Here is a 19,219-nt window from a genome sequence, read left to right as displayed (position 1 = left end):
GGACAGGACGGCATCTTCGGTACAATTCTGGGTTCTCGGTATAGCTCAGGGTCTTCGGTACAGATTTGGATCCTCGGTACAGCTCGGGGTCCTTGGCACAGCTCGGGGTCTTCGGTACAGCTCTGAGTCCTCGGTACAGCTCTGGGACCTTTGGACAGCACGGCGTCTTGAGTACAGTTCTGTGTCCTCGTTATAGCTCTGAGTCCTCGGTACAGATTAGGGTCTTCAGTGCAGCACAGGGTCCTCGGTGCAGCACAGGGTCCTATGTACAGCTCGCAGTCTTGGGTACAGCACGGGGTCCTTGGCACGGATTGAGGTCTTTGGTACAGCTCTGAGTCCTTGGCATGGATCGGGGTCCTCGGTACAGCTCAGGGTCCTTGGCATGGATCGGGGTCCTCGGTACAGCTCAGGGTCCTCTGGACAGCACAGTGTCTTGGGTACAGTTCTGGGTCCTCGATATAGCTCAGGGTCTTCAGTACAGCTCAGGTTCCTCGGTACAGCATGTGATCTTCGATACAGCTCTGGGTCCTTGGCACGGATTGGGCTCCTTAGTAAAGCTTGGAGTGATGACCACATGCAGTCAGCTGGTACTGCATGGTGTTCATTTACAGCGGTAGTCTCCAACCTGCCACAATTAAATTACAAGTCTTTTGATGCCATGAAAGCTGCAAACCGTCAGGGCATAAGCAGAGAACCGGCCGTTGCGGGGTAGACCTTGGAGAAAACAAGATGGCGGTCAACAGTGGCTCTGTGATCCCTCCCCACAATGGCCGAATAGGGGTCTAGCTTGGTCGCACAAAGTGTAAATATTAAGTTAGCAATGAGGGTGTTCATTGGTGAAATGTCACGTGACGCCAGTACCTTTTGAGGGGTGAACCTGGATTGATGGTAAAGAAAGAATTGAGGCGAGTCTGCACAGCTTTTGTGGTAAACCGAAAGTACACAGTTTACTCAGCACTTCCAAACAAATGAGTGGTAACAATTCACTGCTTGCAGACTGCAGTTAACATACACTTTGGCAGTTGCTCGAGAATAAGAAAAACAGATGCAATTTTCTTCAACGCTCTCTCTCTTAAGGTTACTAAAGATGACCCCGCCAGTCCCAGTTATCTGAGGGGTATGTCCAAAGGATTATTTAGTAGAGATATGGAGTGACTAAACCGGGCTGCCTTCTGCACTTCCTTTGACTTTGAGTTCTCAGGAGGCAAATTCCACTGACTGTTGTGTAGACTGTAATCGGGTCTTGTCCTCCACACTGTGTTTCTTTCTATCTCTTCCCCCCCGCTCTCATCCTCTGGTCCTTGTCAATCATGGCAGACCTGCACACCACCTCCTCTCTCGTCCACCTCCCCACGATGACTCTTCTGACTCCTCCACTTCCTGCCTCACCCTGCTCACTTTCATGGGCTTCTCACAACTGTCCCCCATGACCAATCAGGGAAATTACTAACAAGCAGCAGCCAATCCGAAGCAAGAACAACTTAACCCATGAATTAGGGAAAAGACATGGTCTCTCTCCAGTACAATATCGTCTATGTCTCCGCAGGAGCTCATAGACCGGTAATAAGGACTTCCGAGTATCTGACTACCCTGTGGTACCCTCCGGGTCACTACAGATGATGGGAGTTGTAGTCTCATACCAGTTAGACTCTTACAGGCTGATACAGAACGGTTATTTCTTGATTCTTTTATATTTACCCTAACATGCACCTTGTGTTTATGTTTGCAGCGTTCTGGATGATGAGAGCAGTAGTCTGCGCCAACAGAAGCTCGACAGGCAGGTGAGTTCAGACGGCAAGAGTGAAACGGAAAAGTGTTCAGAAATAGTGGAAAGAGCCTATTAATATCTGCTCAATAACGATTCCGAACGTTTGTTGTTACCACAAAATCAGCAGCGAAATGTTTAAATGTTCCAGAAATGGCAAATATCAGAAGGTGGAACCGGAGCGCAATAAAACTGACTGGGGGCGGGGCTGTGACTACCTCTCAGACATGATATACAGGCTGGTTGTCAGCAGTAATAGATGATGTCACTGTAGTATAAGGTGTCTGATCACAAGTCATATCAGTGATGTCATCAGCAGGGGTGGGGCGGTGACTACCTATCAGACATGATATGCAGGCTGGTTGTCAGCAGTAATAGATGATGTCACTGTAGTACAAGGTGTCTGATCACAAGTCATATCAGTGATGTCATCAGCAGGGGGCGGGGCAGTGACTACCTATCAGACATGATATGCAGGCTGGTTGTCAGCAGTAATAGATGATGTCACTGTAGTATAAGGTGTCTGATCACAAGTCATATCAGTGATGTCATCAGCAGGGGCGGGGCGGTGACTACCTATCAGACGTGATATGCAGGCTGGTAGTCAGCTGTAAGAGATTGTGTGTTGCGGTATACTGCCCTTGATATGCCAGCCCGGGTTGCCCTGATCTCATCCGCAACCCCTGTCTTTGCCTACTTGCTAGGGACCGAGAAGGGTCACTGGCGTACCTGATGGAAAGGGCAGAATAACGGCAGGAAAGGCAGATGTAATAAACCAACACGAAAATACAAAGCAGACCGGAGGCAGATGGAAAAACCTGGCAGAAATAGCAGACAAGCTGACAAGAGCAGGAGACCGACAGAGGCAGATGGGAAAACCTGGGGGATAATAGCAAAGTATAGCAGACAAGATGACAGAGGCTGACTAGCTAGCACACTGAGGGAAACCAATAACTGGCAGTGATTGCAGTCACTGCCAGACTTATAAACCAAAGCCTCCGCCCAGGGGGGAGAGAGGGAGAAGCCAAGTCCCAACAGACAATATAAAAAGGAAGCTAGTGCACCAGCACACCGCCGGCCAGGCAACCGCGTCCCCGGCACCCGGACCCAGCACCCAACCGTCCTAGGAGGAGACACAACCGGCGCATGGTAACATGGTATTACTGTAGTATAAGGTGTTGGATCTCATGTCTGATCACATGTCTTTATATCAGTGATATCAGCAGGGGTCAGGGCTGTGACTACCTCTCATTATACTAGTGATGTCATCAGCAGGGGTCAGGGCTGTGACTACCTCTCATTATACTAGTGATGTCATCAGCAGGGGTCAGGGCTGTGACTACCTCTCATTATACTAGTGATGTCATCAGCAGGGGGCGGGGCTGTGACTACCTCTCATTATACTAGTGATGTCATCAGCAGGGGGCGGGGCTGTGACTACCTCTCATTATACTAGTGATGTCATCAGCAGGGGGCGGGGCTGTGACTACCTCTTATTATACCAGTGACGTCATCAGCAGGGGGCCGGGCTGTGACTACCTCTCACACATTATATACAGGCTGGTTGTCAGCAGTAATGGATGACGTCTCTGTAGTATAAGGTGTCTGATCACAAGTCATATCAGTGATGTCATCAGCAGGGGGCGGGGCTGTGACTTTCTCTCAGACATGATATACAGGCTGGTTGTCAGCAGTAATAGATAATGTCACTGTAGTATAAGGTGTCAGATCTCATGTCTGATCACATGTCATTATATCAGTGATGTCATCAGTGGGGGGCGGGGCTGTGACTTTCTCTCAGACATGATATACAGGCTGGTTGTCAGCAGTAATAGATAATGTCACTGTAGTATAGGGTGTCGGATCTCATGTCTGATCACATGTCATTATATCAGTGATGTCATCAGTGGGGGGTGGGGCTGTGACTACCTATCAGACATGATATACAGGCTGGTTGTCAGCAGTAATAAATGATGTCACTGTAGTATAAGGTGTCAGATCTCTTGTCTGATTACGTCATCATATCAGTGATGTCATCAGCAGCGCGGGGGGGGGGGGGGCTGTGATAATAACAGAATACAACTTAGCTGCAAATCCATCAGTATTACAATGGCTGATTGCGGAATTTGTTTTGTGTGGGTATTAACCCTGTGTGGGATAATTGTCTCCTGTCCCCGGCAGCGTGCGCTGTTAGAACAGAAGCAGAAGAAGAAGCGTCAGGAGCCGCTCATGGTCCAGTCTAATGTGGACGGTCGGACTCGGACTCGCAGGATGAAACAGTCCGAGGAACAAGCTCCGCTGGTGGAGTCCTACCATAGCAGTAACAGCAGCACCATCTATCATGGTGAGTTACCGCAGAGCGCCAGGAGGGGCGCTGGGTACCGGGTACTGATGGTGCCGCAGGCATGGAGACTACTTAATGCACATTTTATCCTGGAAATGAATTAACCCCTTGTTGTCCAGTATAAATTCAATCCTGTTTTATTTAGGACTTTTACAGATGTTATCCACATTGGACCAGTAAGTGTGAAGAATCTGCACTCATGTGGTTACTGAGTCCATCATTAGGTCCCTATAAAACGCCTGAAAACAGAAAGCAATAGATTCTATATAGGCATGTATGAAGACACTGAGGCAGCATAATATAATTGTAACTTAACATGTTAAATAAACTGCAGCACAGAACTTGTTCTCACTCATCCAACAGCTTTTCAATGGATTTTTGTTGTGTTACGATAACTTGTTGCAGAAAGGCATCAGTGTTCGTTAAGTATGCTACATCTGTATGTCCCCAACAGGACAAGTACCAGGATCCATGTCTTGCAGGACAAATAGCTGGCAGCATGAGTACCCAGATCACTAGCTGGCTGGATCAGTGCGTTGATCAGGAACAAGCAGGATCAGTACCCAACAGGATCAGTACCCAGCACCATCAGGGTTTGGCAGGATCAGTAACCAGCAGGATCAGGGCCTGGCAAAATCAGTATCCAGCAGGATCAGTACCTGGCAGGTTTAGTAACCAGCAGGATCAGTACCCAGCACCATTAGGGTTTGGCAGGATCAGTAACCAGCAGGATCTGTATCCAGCAGGATCGGGGCCTAGCAGAATCAGTATCCAGCAGGATCAGTAACCAGCAGGATCAGTACCCAGCACCATCAGGGTTTGGCAGGATCAGTAACCAGCAGGATCAGGGCCTGGCAAAATCAGTATCCAGCAGGATCAGTACCTGGCAGGTTTAGTAACCAGCAGGATCAGTACCCAGCACCATTAGGGTTTGGCAGGATCAGTAACCAGCAGGATCTGTATCCAGCAGGATCGGGGCCTAGCAGAATCAGTATCCAGCAGGATCAGTAACCAGCAGGATCAGTAACCAGCACGATCAGGGCTTGGCAGGATCAGTAACCAGCAGGATCCAGGCCTATTAGGATCAGTAACCAGCAGGATCAGTGCCTGGTAGGATTAGTAACCAGCAGGATCAGGGCCTAGCAGGATCAGTAACCAGCAGGATCAGGGCCTGGCAGGATCCATAGCCGGCAGGATCAGTATCCAGCAGGATCAGGGCCTGGAAGGATCCGTATCAGCAGGATCGGGGCTGGCAGGATCAGGGCTTGGAAGGATCAGTAACCAGCAGGATGAGTACCCAGCAATATCAGGGCTTCGCAGGATGGGTAAGCATCAGGATCCGGGCCTATTGGGATCAGTAAGCAGCAGGATTAGTGCCTGGCAGGATCAATAACCAGCAGGATCGGGGCCTGGCAGGATTAGTAACTAGCAGGATCACGGCCTGTCAGGATCAGTAACCAGCAGGATCACGGCCTGTCAGGATCAGTAACCAGCAGGATCAGGGCCTGTCAGGATCGGTAACCAGCAGGATCAGGGCCTGTCAGGATCGGTAACCAACAGGATCAGGGCCTGTCAGGATTGGTAACCAGCAGGATCAGGGCCTGTCAGGATTGGTAACCAGCAGGATCAGGGCCTGTCAGGATCGGTAACCAGCAGGATCAGGGCCTGTCAGGATCAGTAACCAGCAGGATCAGGACCTGTCAGGATCAGTAACCAGCAGGATCAGAGCCTCGCACAATTTGTAACCAGCAAGATCAGTAACCAGCAGGTTCATTGCCTAGTGGGATTAGTTATTGGCAGCATCAGTCATCAGCAGGATTAGTACCTTGTAAGATCAGTAACCAGCAGTTTCTTTATTTCGCGGTCTTCCCTGATTAGGAGACGTCATCACGTTGTCACCGATGTCCAATCAGGTAGAATGAAGAGATCAGTCAATATCTTAAGGAACAGAAGCAAATCTCGTAGCCATCGGACTTGTGTTTATTGGGACGGTGAAGTGGATTGGACCGCGTCCCATCTGTGCCCTACAGATCGCTTCCAGTTCATAGCCGTCCAATGGGATGAGAGGTCGGGACACGTTGGCGCACATTTACTCACCAGTTTTTGGTGTAAAATGAGCCTCCAAAAAGTTGCAATTTGTATAAAAAAGACACAGATCATGCAAAGAATGCCACTTTTGTGCCCCTCTAGCCAAGGTTGTGAGCCAGGGGCCACAGGAGCGATGTAAATATTAGTGGTACCCCATTCTCACCATTGGACAGTAGAGGAGACTCCGCAGTGCTATCTCTGACCAACCAAACCTGTATCCTGCGTATTCACTGCGTATTTTGCGCCCCCGTGGACGTGAATGGACGGTTTTTGTGCGGAATGTGCATCAAAATACAACATGCTGCAAAATACGCGCCTGAAGACGCATGTGTGAATACCCCAATGCAAGTAAATGAGGTTATGCTTTCCATATTACATGCGTAATACAGACCGAAGCGCGCCGTGTGACTGAGCCCATAGCGGATGTCCGCTCTGTGCGTAATCCACACGAAGATGCGCTTACAATACACGCCTACAAGGGACTGATCTGTAATGGGAAGCACAGTCCGTGGCTTGACCACGCATTTTTATGGCCCATTTACATGGGACAGTGGCAGTGGTGGCTCTTCGATAAATGTGGCTCAGTGGTTAGCACTGCCGGGGTCTTAGGTTCAAATACTATCAGATTTCAACCCAGAACTCCAGTACTGCAAGGCAGCTGTGCTAACAACTGAGCCACCATGCTTGTATTCTTCATCTCCAGAGGAGGAGAGATAACACAGTAAGAACATACAACCTCCATGCAGATGCTGTCCATAGTCAGACATGAACCTAGAACCCCTGCACTGCGAGCCACCAAGCCTCTTCTCTGTAGATGAAGGAGAAGAAGGACATGAAGCTCTCTGGAGGAGAAAGAAGCAGAAAGAGGAAGAAGGAAGACCAGGCATGGTGGCTCAGTCATTAGCACCGTTGCCTCGTCACTGAGGTCCTAAGTTCAAAGACAACATCTGGATGGGTTTTTATGTTCTCTTTGTGCTTCTTTATGTTCTTCTCCTCCTCTGGAGCATAAAGGACCATCTTGGTGGCTCAGTCATTAGCAGTTGTGCCTTGCAGTGCTGGAGTCGCAGGTTCAAATCTGACCAAGAGCAACATCTGGATGAAGTTTTTCAAAGTTGATGTTACCCTTGATGAGATTTGAACCTAGGACTGCAGGACAACAGCACTAACCACTGAGCCACATTCAAGAAGAAGGCACCACCCACAGATTGCCCCCCAGTCCCATCTGTCTCCCATTTCCATAAATAGAGGATCCGTCTGTAAAGTCCGGAATGGAGATGGAATATGCTGCCTTCTGTTTCCAGGACGGATCAGCAAACAGCAAAGTAAGGCGCTGGTGTGAACGCGCCGTTACTTGCATGGAGGATTCCGGTCTGGGCAGAAGCCATGCCTTCGGAGCGGAGATCTCTATGCCTTCTTGTAGTCCTGCAGACCTTTCTTAGAAGACCCCCCCCCCCCCCCGCTCTTGTTCTTATTGTCCCTGCAATTAGGTGAAATTAAATGGCGTGTGATTGCTGCGGTTGGTGCGGACACGGCGCTGAGTGGCTTTGCTGATTGCTGGAGTGATTGCTGTGAGGCGCGAGGTTGGCGCTGACATGCAGAAGTCAATGAGATGAGAGCGCTCATCATTTGTCATCATCGTCGACATTTCGCCATATCCGTGCGCACATTGAAGCGACCCTCCGGCTTTGATATTCTTTTGACATCCTTTGGTGGCGTCGGGGTGGGGGGGCCTCTAATGAACACTTAGGGCCCCTTCACGTTAGTCAGGGCCCCAGCTGCCTGCCCCTTCCCAACCCACTGTGCTGATCTGTTCTCCATCATTAATGGATACATATAGAGACCTCGTCAAACGGAGACCAACATTGTCAGCTTTGATTTTCCTTTGACCAATTAGGGCTGTCAAGTTCTAAACTATTAATGGTCTCTTCTGTACGGGCCGTCAGTAGTAGAGCAGCGGGGTCTGCAGCACGGGACCCCCGCCGAACAGCGGTTTGCTGGGCCAACACACTTGTGCATGGAGCTGATTTCTGCAGGAAGCAGACGGCTCTGTTCCTACTGGTTGTAGCGCCGCGCAGGTTCAGGATGGCGTGGCGATGACACACGGAGGCGGCGCAGTCATTTTTCTGTTCTTTACTGAAGATTGCATCAGTTGCACTTCAGGCACTTTTAACGTCGCGACAGCACTTTCCTGAAAGCGACTCAAAACACACGTTCTTGGCGATTCTTCTGCATGGTCACTGTGGTGGTGGCAATGCGGGGAGGGAGTCTTCCTCTCCTGCTGCACCCCAGGAATTCGGTCCATTCACCATCTTCAGATCCTCCCAGAGTGCGGGGCTCCTTCTAGTCTTGGTGGGCAGCTCCCCCCAACATGGAGAGACTGCCCGCTCTGAAGCCGCTGCCCCAATGCCGCCAGGTGCTGCTGGACCTGTGTGCCAACCCGGAGGGCCCATTCAGGACACGAGGCCCACACAGTGGAGCTGGGAGGGCAAGGCAGTCACTTGTCATGGTGGCACTTACCAGGCTCCTTCCCAGAGGGCTACACGCGACCTCGGCCTGAATATCACTGGGCCTCTTCCAACACCCCTAGGATACGGATGGTCAATAAACATTTAAATAGATAGCAGGGATGTCACTCGTGACGCCACCGTTCCTTTTCCACCGGTATGAAAAGAATAGACACCGCACACAAAGTAATGTTTACCTCAGTCCCTGGGAGCGGTCAGGGCAGGGCACACAAGTATAACGATACACCAGGTCACACATAAACAAGAAGATCTGGGAGAAACTCAGGATGACGCTGGCCCTACAATCTTAACATTTGCATGGGACCACTCCTGGAAGACGGAAGGGATTGACTCTTCACAGATTAAGAGCTGAGAAGAGTACCTCTGCACGATGATCAGACTCTTGCTACATGCTCACTCTCTCTTTCTCCTCACTCGTTATTGGCTCCTGGCATTGGGACACTCAGGAGATCTCTCTTCTTCCTCCATCACTTCACCACGAGGGTTGAAGGTACCCCCATGTGGCCGGCACTCACTCCTTCCCCTAGTGTTGGCGATCAGGGACTCAGGAAATCTCCAAAACAACCACTACTCCTCTCAGGGCTCAGTCACACGGGCGCCGATCCGCCTGTGCTTCTGGACGACAAGACGGCCGCACTGCAGGTGCAGACGACTCTCCGCACCGGCTGGAAAAAGGAACACTTGGCTGGCAATGGAGCCGGTCATGCGGAGATTCGTCCGCACGCGGTGCAGCCGTCTTTATCGTCCAGAAACATGGGGGGATCGGTGGGGAGCCCTCACTGTGATGGACCCCCTACTACACCCAAATCACTCAGACTTATAGCCCCCCACATACCAGGTGACAGAACATAAATTGATACATTTGCAGTCATTAACCTCTCACTCGCTGCAGCTGTGCAATACACATAACAGGAGACTGGACAGTTTGCACAGCGCATCCACACAAGACACTACATATAATCCACTCATGGAGGGGGCCAGGAATAGACGTTTTGGGCCACTACACCTGCACTTACTGTGACGCAGCTCAAGCCCTTATATACCGCGCCAGCAGGGCGCCAAAATGTTCTCCTGTACCTGGGGGTGGGCGGAGCCTAGTCCTGCACTATTCCCTATTAGGGGCCGAGTCGTCGTAGCCGTGTCACCTCTACCTCAGTCGGGTGGGGGGCTCTTATCTTCAGTCTCTATGAGGCTACAACAATATGGTGGTGCCTGAGGACTCCAACATGGCGCTTCCACCGCCTACTTGCTCTGGCATATCACTGGGTTGGTGGGGAGGGAGCGTACACAGCGCAGCAGCTCTGTTTTCTTGCTTGTCCTCGATCCCCCTCCCGGGTGGGTACCGGACAAGAGGGGGTCGGGCCCAAACTTGTGGCTGTTGGCTGCAGGCTGCTCTTCTGTAAGGGGAGGGCAGGTAGTGTCTCCCCCTTACACTGCAGTGGCCAGGCTTGGTATTACAGGCAAGGTTCCTATTAAAGTGAATGTAATACCAACCCTGTCCACTATAGTGGGAACGGGATTTCCTGCAGAAATCAGCCCAGTGCATCGGTCTGGCGAACTGCTGATCAGAGGGGTGCGGGGGTGACAGACCTCCACTGATGTCCTAAAGACAGGCCATCAATAGTTTACACCTACGAGGGGCGCTGATAAGTCTTCGGCTTTACCCAGAAGCAAACGAGATATGAAGATGACACTTTCCATTTCTCCCACATCCTCTCCACTGATGCCAACACACTTCTTACATCGGGATTCCAAGTTCTGTAAGCCTTGCAAAAAGAAGGATTTGGGTTGTGCCTCAGACCGGTCATCCGTAGCAGCCATGGCATCAGAAATGGGGTGACATGCGGTCCCCTTGGGGTGTTTCTTCTGGAAACAGATGATAGTCGGAGGGAGCTAGATCTGGTGAATACAGTGGGTGGTCAACCAGCGGGAAGCCGAGCTCCACCAGTTTTGCCGCGGTCTCTTGTGCCGTGTGAGCGGAGGCGGTGTCTTGCAGGAACAAGATTCCTTTGGACAACTTGCTGCGCCTTTTGGCCTTCAGAGCTGCCTTCAATTGGTCCAAAAGTTCAATGTAATCCCTTGTATTGATGGTGGAACCATTGTGAAGGTCGTCCACTAGCAGCAGCCCTCCTTATCCCAGAACTCAGACGCCATCACCTTAGTGGCTGAGAACCACTGGGCCTCCACTCTCTGACTGCTCCCCCTAGTGGTGGCTGTATATATCTGTATGTCGTGAGCTCCCCCTAGTGGTGGCTGTATATATCTGTATGTAGTGAGCTCCCCCTAGTGGTGGCTGTATATATCTGTATGTAGTGAGCTCCCCCTAGTGGTGGCTGTATATATCTGTATGTAGGGAGCTCCCCCTAGTGGTGGCTGTATATATCTGTATGTAGGGAGCTCCCCCTAGTGGTGGCTGTATATATCTGTATGTAGGGAGCTCCCCCTAGTGGTGGCTGTATATATCTGTATGTAGTGAGCTCCCCCTAGTGGTGGCTGTATATATCTGTATGTAGGGAGCTCCCCCTAGTGGTGGCTGTATATATCTGTATGTAGGGAGCTCCCCCTAGTGGTGGCTGTATATATCTGTATGTAGTGAGCTCCCTCTAGTGGTGGCTGTATATATCTGTATGTAGTGAGCTCCCCCTAGTGGTGGCTGTATATATCTGTATGTAGTGAGCTCCCCCTAGTGGTGGCTGTATATATCTGTATGTAGTGAGCTCCCCCTAGTGGTGGGTATATATATCTGTATGTAGGGAGCTCCCCCTAGTGGTGGCTGTAAATATATGTATGTAGGGAGCTCCCCCTAGTGGTGGCTGTATATATATGTATGTAGTGAGCTCCCCCTAGTGGTGGCTGTAAATATCTGTATGTAGTGAGCTCCCCCTAGTGGTGTCTGTATATATCTATATGTAGTGAGCTCCCCCTAGTGGTGGCTGTATATATCTGTATGTAGTGAGCTCCCCCTAGTGGTGGCTGTATATATCTGTATGTAGTGAGCTCCCCCTAGTGGTGGCTCTATATATCTGAACGCAGACGCCATCACCTTAGTGGCTGACAACCACTGGGCCTCCACTCTCTGACTGCTCCCCCTAGTGGGGGCTGTATATATCTGTATGTAGTGAGCTCCCCCTAGTGGTGGCTCTATATATCTGAACACAGACGCCATCACCTTAGTGGCTGACAACCACTGGTCCTCCACTCTCTGACTGCTCCCCCTAGTGGTGGCTGTATATATCTGTATGTAGTGAGCTTTCCTTAGTGGGGGCTGTATATATCTGTATGTAGTGAGCTCCCCCTAGTGGTGGCTGTATATATCTTTATGTAGTGAGCTCCCCCTAGTGGTGGCTGTATATGTCTGTATACAGACGCCATCACCTTAGTGGCTGAGAACCACTGGTCCTCCACTCTCTGACTGCTCCCCCTAGTGGTGGCTGTATATATCTGTATGTAGTGAGCTCCCCCTAGTGGTGGCTGTATATATCTGTACACAGACGCCATCACCTTAGTGGCTGAGAACCACTGGTCCTCCACTCTCTGACTGCTCCCCCTAGTGGTGGCTGTATATATCTGTATGTAGTGAGCTCCCCCTAGTGGTGGCTGTATATATCTGTACACAGACGCCATCACCTTAGTGGCTGAGAACCACTGGTCCTCCACTCTCTGACTGCTCCCCCTAGTGGTGGCTGTATATATCTGTATGTAGTGAGCTCCCCCTAGTGGTGGCTGTATATATCTGTACGCAGATGCCTTCACCTTAGTGGCTGAGGACCCCTGGGCCTCCACTCTCTGACCGCTCCTTGGTTTCAGGGTCATACACATAAATCCAGGTCTCATCCATAGTGACCGGTCCATCCAGGAAGTTCTTATCAGTCCGTAAACGCTGACAAATGGACCGGGAGGTTGTCACTCGATGCTCTTCTGATCTGTTGTCAGACATTTGGGGACCCACTGTGTAGATGGCTTCTTCATGGATGATGACACAAACCCATTCACCACAAACCCCCATGATGGCGGCTATTCCTGCAGCCGGCCGATTCTCCGGTATGAGGTTGTGCGCAGCATCGGCGATCTCCGGAACAACAACCTCTCTGGGTCGTCCAGGACGTTCCTCATCATTGGGGCTGAAGTGGCCCCCAATTCATAACTGTAGAGTATGAAGGGCATTGCCCCCCGATGTCTGCCACAGATCACCAGGAATATCCGCCGCCGACTTCATCCCTCCTCTGCTCTCATTGGCTGTGAATATCGCCTTAGACTCCGCCATGTTGTTTTCCCGCGTGCCGAGATCACTTAGACGACCCTTGAAAGTCTTTGCTTCCGTTCTGGCTTCTCTCCGGACACCGTTTCTGAAATCCCCAATAACACTAAATGAACCTGTGATTGTTACGGGGGTCCGGTTGCTGTAAACCTCTTTTCAATAGGACCCCTGGGGTAAAGTAATAAACAGCGAGATGCTCAGCCCTCTGCGGCCGCCGGGATCCAGCGCTGCAGGCCGGGAGATTCCTGTGGCGGATGATGTTGCAGCAAGTCAGGTGACCGTTGCAGCCAATGAGAGGCTTCCGCACTCACACTCACATCCTCAGCGCTGTGATGCCAGGAGTTCAGGAGCGCGACGCTGCGGCCTCCTATTGGCTGCAGCAGTCACATGACATCACAACAAGCTGAATCTCGGAGGGCTGAGCACCTCATGGTTAATTCTTTCACCCCAGGGGTCCTGGTGACCGCGGCGAGCGGGATTGTTTAATGGTACCAAATAATGTACAGAAAAACGGTTAAAAATATTTAAGTGGGGAGAAATAACAAAATAAAGTTGCGCCATTTTTTCATTGGTTCAGTCGCTATTTTCAAACAGTAACTAAGCTTTTTCCCTAAAGAAGGGTTTCCTTGCGCCGCGGCGTTCTGAGGAGCGCCGCCTGTTCCTGGACCCGGCTGCACGGAGGCTCCATGCTGGCAGTTCATATCGATGCCATGTGGAGGCGCACACAGTTCTGGCATTGGGTTCTTCGCCTTTCCTCCTCTCGCTGCGCCGCGTGGGATAAATCTGGTGATATGTTAATAGTTGCACTTTTTGTGGCGGTGATCCCAAATCTGCAGGTTTTTTAACATTCCTTGGACTTCATGGAAAAAATGGGAAAAGTTTTTTTTTATACTGCCTTTTTTTTGCCCTTGTCTTTACTCCCCGCGTGGAACCTGAACTTATCTGATGGGCAGCCATGTACCACAGCCCTGGGAGCCTTCCGCAGGCTCGAAGCCACCATGTGGACCCATTGGCCCCCGGGAAGGGGCTGCACCCAGCTGACTGCTTAGAGGTGCGGTCAGCCTTGCCTGCGATCCCAGCTGATCTGACCGGCTGGCAGCGGACGTGGCTCGCGAGCCGCTCTATACGCACTTCATGGCCGCAGGACATACATTTACATCATGCAGTTGTGAAGGGGTTAAACGTGATGGGTCATCAACAGCTGATGGGATGGGGTTTGTTGCCCGAGACCCCCGTCATCAGCCGCCGCTGCGGGGGGCTCTGTGCGCTGCGCAGGGGTCCTGCTGGTATTGAAATGAAAGTGAGCGACACAACGGTGGAGCGCCGCGCAATGTACAGACTCCTCAGCGGCGCCGGTCCTGGGGGTCTCCACCAGCTGGATGGCCCCTGTAAGGGCTTTACCCGCTAGCGTTTTTAACATTAGAAGGTCTCGCTGACACTTGGAAAAAAAAAACACAGCGAATTCGCAGCGAATAATAAAAAACGCTAGTGGGTAAAAGCCCTAAATTGCGAGATTTAAGATGGAAATCAGAAATGGGCGCACGGTTACAGCAGATCACATGTGGAACCCAACTGCAGCTTTAGCACAATAGCTGCACCTGGCGAGGGATGCAGGGGGCGCTGTGCCACGCTTCCATGGACTCCGGGCTTGATCGTCTGACAGTCCGGATTACAGGGTGGGCAGGGGAACCCACCAAATACACAGCATATGGCGGGCGACAGTAAATCCCAACGGCCCGCCACCTCCGGGCGTTATCATGGCAGCACTATGAGCGGGTGCTCTGATAACACTTCCTGTCAATTGGGGGAGGTAAAAAATGACAATTTTACATTTCGAAAATTTTTCTCTGATTAACGACGTCAGAGATCATTTTCTGCCACAACTGATAACAATGGCGCAGTAATCACGCCGTCTGATGGAAGCAGCCATGTTGCATCTTTACAGACCTGTAATATAAAGCTGCTTGTATTCTTTATCCTGCACTGAGCCTGAGTATCACGTCTTCTACTCCGGTCGCATCCAGAGCTGCAGCCGCAGTCCTGCCTCTTACCAGAGGGCAGCGTGTGGTGGGATCTCAGATTTCTGCAGCGCCCATCCATATAAACGAAGCCGCCTTAGAAAGGGGAGGGGCTTCCATTCTCCGCGTTCGCTCTCCCTGGCACCAGGATACGAGGTGGTCCTGTTCTAGTGGGCCGCCATGTAAGCCCGCCCCCGCGTATAGCAGGAGGGTCCCTGCTGCCGTCACCATGGCTGTACGGTGGCCCGCTGTAACGTGATTTCTCTCTGTTTCTACGCGGAGCAGTGCAGGAGGCCGAGCAGGAGGACACGCAGGTGGCGGCCGAGGCTCAACCTCCAAAATCTACTAAAAAGAACAAGGCGGCCGGCGCCACCAGCTGCCCATCTGGCAGCGCCAGGAAAGAGAAAAAAGGAAAGCAGAAAGGTCAGACGCATGATGCCCCCCTGCATGCCCCCATACAGCTGCATGACTTGTGTGTGTGCCCGTCCGCCCGCACAGCATGACCCCCGCATGTGGTGAACGTCACGCAGAATCCTCATCATCGCCTGTGCGCACGTCTGTATTTGCAGCGGGTGATGTTGCTCTTTGCATTGCATTATGGGCATAAGAGCTGGGTGCGGGGCCCACGGCACTCCGGGTGTTACATCATCATATCGCCCGACTGGCACACCCAGACAACACCTGCGACATGCAGATGTCAACATTAAACCCACCCAATCGTCGCTAGGCACCTGGGTGCCCCCACGCAGTAATCGTGCCCTCCATTGTGTACTATACAGTAATTGTGCCTCAATACTGCCCCACACAGTAATGGTGCCACAGAATAATATGCCCCCTTAGTGCGCTCACCACAGTATGATGCCCTCACATAGTAAAGATACCCCTTTAGTGCTCCCACACAAAAAAGTGCTCCTAGTGATGCTCCTTATAATGTCTCTTTAGTGCCCTCCTGTATACCCCATGCAGTAATAGTGCACACAATATACCACTTAGTGCACCCACCATAGTATGATGCCCTCCGAGTGCCCCCACACTGTGAAGATGCCCTCTTAGCGCTACCACACAGAAAACGTGCCCCTAGTGATGCCTGCTACACAGTGTGATACTTCCTTAGTGTCCCCAAAGAGCAAATGCACCCCGAGTGATGTCCCTTAATGCCCCCACACAGAAAAAGTGCCCCTAATAATGCCCCCACACAGTATCATGGCTCCTCAAAGTAGTGATTCCCACCAAATAGTAAATATGTCTTCACACAGAAAAAGTGCCCCCCATTTAAATAAGACATTGAACCCCCCATTCCGGTGCCACAGAAGAGCTCCCTCTGCAGGTCTCCTCCGGTCTGTCACTCTGCTGTCTGTGGTGCCTGTCCAGCTACTGACAGCGAGTGGTGGTGGTGGGAAGCTGCCGACCTGATGCCGTAACGAGTCCATGAAAGGAGTCATTTACCTGATATGTAACATTCTATGAACATGTATGTGGCAGCAGTCGGGTGGAGGCCGTCAGCATGCAGGGTCCGTGTGCATCACTCATGTATGATGTTATGTGTTCCTTATGGGGAGGATACGTTCTCTGTACACTGAAGGGGAGTCGGGGGCCCGGACCCCAATATAAGAGCATGTCTGGATGATGCAGTCAGGTGCGACTTTATGGCCCCCCTTATTGTCATTATGGGAACTAACCTGCCTTGGGAGGGGCCACATGTGACCGCGGCTTTACATGCCGCGCCGCCAGCATCATTACCTCCAGCTGCATCTTTAAAAATGAAAAACGGATGTTTTATGCGATATTTTAGAGGGCCGCGACTTTACCACTGAATTGTATGTAAAAGCTGCAGGAAGTGGGCGGAGCTTCCAGCGGTCACGTAGCTCCGCCCTGGAGGATGCTGAATACAAAAGGGTCTGGGGGGATTCATCATCAGGAGATGCCCGTTCTCTGCTCTTATTCCCTCCTCAGTTTCAGGCTCCATTCAGTTGTAATTAACGACGCCCCGAAAAGTCCCTCGGTGAAACCGTCTGATCGCAGTGCTTGTAGTGGGATGTGGCAAAAAACACACGCAGGTTTGCAAATGAAACGCACTTTTTATTGCAACCGCACCGCCCCGTGTGAATGGAGCCTTATTACAGCAAATGTATCAAATGTCACAGGAAGTTGATACGTTTGTTGCATTCTTAAGTATATGTAGAGTTGTGGATCCACTTGGCACACCGCCCATCTACTGGAGCCACAGGGCACACCACCCATCTACTGGAGCCACGTGGCACATCACCCATCTACTTGAGCCACAGGGCACACCGCCCATCTACTGGAGCCACAGGGCACACTGCCCATCTACTGGAGCCACAGGGCACACCGCCCATCTACTGGAGCCACAGGGCACACCGCCCATCCACTGGAGCCACAGGGCACCCCGCCCATCCACTGGAGCCACAGGGCACCCCGCCCATCTACTTGAGCCACGTGGCACATCGCCCATCTACTTGAGCCACAGGGCACACCGCCCATCCACTGGAGCCCTAGGGCACACCGCCCATCCACTGGAGCCACAGGGCACCCCGCCCATCTACTTGAGCCACGTGGCACATCGCCCATCTACTTGAGCCACAGGGCACACCGCCCATCCACTGGAGCCCTAGGGCACACCGCCCATCCACTGGAGCCACAGAGCACACCGCCCATCCACTGGAGCCACAGGGCACACCACCCATCCACTGGAGCCACAGGGCACACCGCCCATCCACTGGAGCCACAGGGCACACCGCCCATCCACTGGAGCCACAGGGCACACCGCCCATCCACTGGAGCCACAGGGCACACCGCCCATCCACTGGAGCCACAGGGCACACCGCCCATCCACTGGAGCCACAGGGCACACCGCCCATCCACTGGAGCCACAGGGCACACCGCCCATCCACTGGAGCCACAGGGCACACCGCCCATCCACTGGAGCCACAGGGCACACCGCCCATCCACTGGAGCCACAGGGCACACCGCCCATCCACTGGAGTCACAGGGCACACCGCCCATCCTCTGGAGCCACAGGGCACACCGCCCATCCACTGGAGCCACAGGGCACACCGCCCATCCACTGGAGCCACAGGGCACACCGCCCATCCACTGGAGCCACAGGGCACACCGCCCATCCTCTGGATCCACAGGGCACGCCGCCCATCTACTGGATCCACAGGGCACGCCGCCCATCTACTGGATCCACAGGGCACACCGCCCATCTACTGGAGCCACAGAGCACACCGCCCATCTACTGGAGCCACAGAGCACACCGCCCATCTACTGGATCCACAGAGCACACCGCCCATCTACTGGATCCACAGAGCACACCGCCCATCTACTGGATCCACAGAGCACACCGCCCATCTACTGGATCCACAGAGCACACCGCCCATCTACTGGAGCCACAGGGCACACCGCCCATCTACTGGAGCCACAGGGCACACCACCTATCTACTGGAGCCACGTGGCACACCGCCCATCTACTGGAGGCAGATGGCACACCACCCATCTAGTGGAGCTACGTGGCACACCACCCATCTACTGGAGCCAGATAGTACACACTCATCTACCAGATCCACGTAGCACACCACCCATCTACTAGTGCCACAGGGCACACCACCCATCTAGTGGAGCTACGTGGCAGACTATCCTCTACCAGATCCACGTGGCACACCACCCATCTACCAGATCCACGTGGCACACCGCCCATCTACTGGAGCCAGATGGTACACACTCCTCTACCAGATACACGTGGCACACCACCCATCTACCAGATCCACGTGGTCTGCCCATCTACTGGAGCCACACTGCTACAAATTATCCAACTATTTAAAAAGTTGCAATTCTTACAGAGCGCCCGGCCCCCTCATCCCGACAGATTTATGTATAATTTACATCAGAAACTGGCATTGATTCTACAAGAGATGGTGGCACTCGGCTGCCAGAGATCCATCTAATGTATAAGGGCGCGCAATATGCAGTGGCGAGAATTAGATCCAACATATGAAACGCAGGCTTGTCACATTTTTGTCAGTTTTTATACAGTCCCCTTACTCTGCTAACACATGGGGGTCATTCTCTAGTATTTCCTGTTAGGTTACCTGCCACATTTGCATCCCAGGTACATGTGGGCGGGGCCTTCTTTATATCTCTGCAACATACTGTATTTGTTACATAATGTCATACAGGGTAACATCTGATTCTTAAGGCTCT

At 52.1% G+C, this 19,219-nt stretch overlaps 1 protein-coding gene across 4 annotated transcripts in view; it reads left to right on the top strand.

Moving 5' to 3' along the window:
- Positions 1–19,219, top strand: part of TUB (TUB bipartite transcription factor) — a 176,629-nt gene that overhangs the window by 147,679 nt on the left and 9,731 nt on the right. For 2 of the 4 annotated variants that reach the window (XM_066583674.1, XM_066583675.1), the window contains exons 2-4: positions 1,730–1,781; positions 3,947–4,109; positions 15,284–15,421. In XM_066583674.1, coding sequence (XP_066439771.1) covers positions 1,730–1,781; positions 3,947–4,109; positions 15,284–15,421 — 353 coding nt within the window. Of the gene's footprint in view, positions 1–1,513; positions 1,561–1,729; positions 1,782–3,946; positions 4,110–15,283; positions 15,422–19,219 lie in introns of those variants that run through there. The other 2 variants (XM_066583676.1, XM_066583677.1) reach the window with 2 other exon arrangements.

The sequence above is a fragment of the Eleutherodactylus coqui genome, chromosome 11 (assembly GCF_035609145.1).
Source record: "Eleutherodactylus coqui strain aEleCoq1 chromosome 11, aEleCoq1.hap1, whole genome shotgun sequence".
NCBI lineage: Eukaryota > Metazoa > Chordata > Amphibia > Anura > Eleutherodactylidae > Eleutherodactylus > Eleutherodactylus coqui.
Note: the sequence above shows the minus strand (reverse complement) of the source record. Positions and strands in the feature narration are given on the sequence as shown.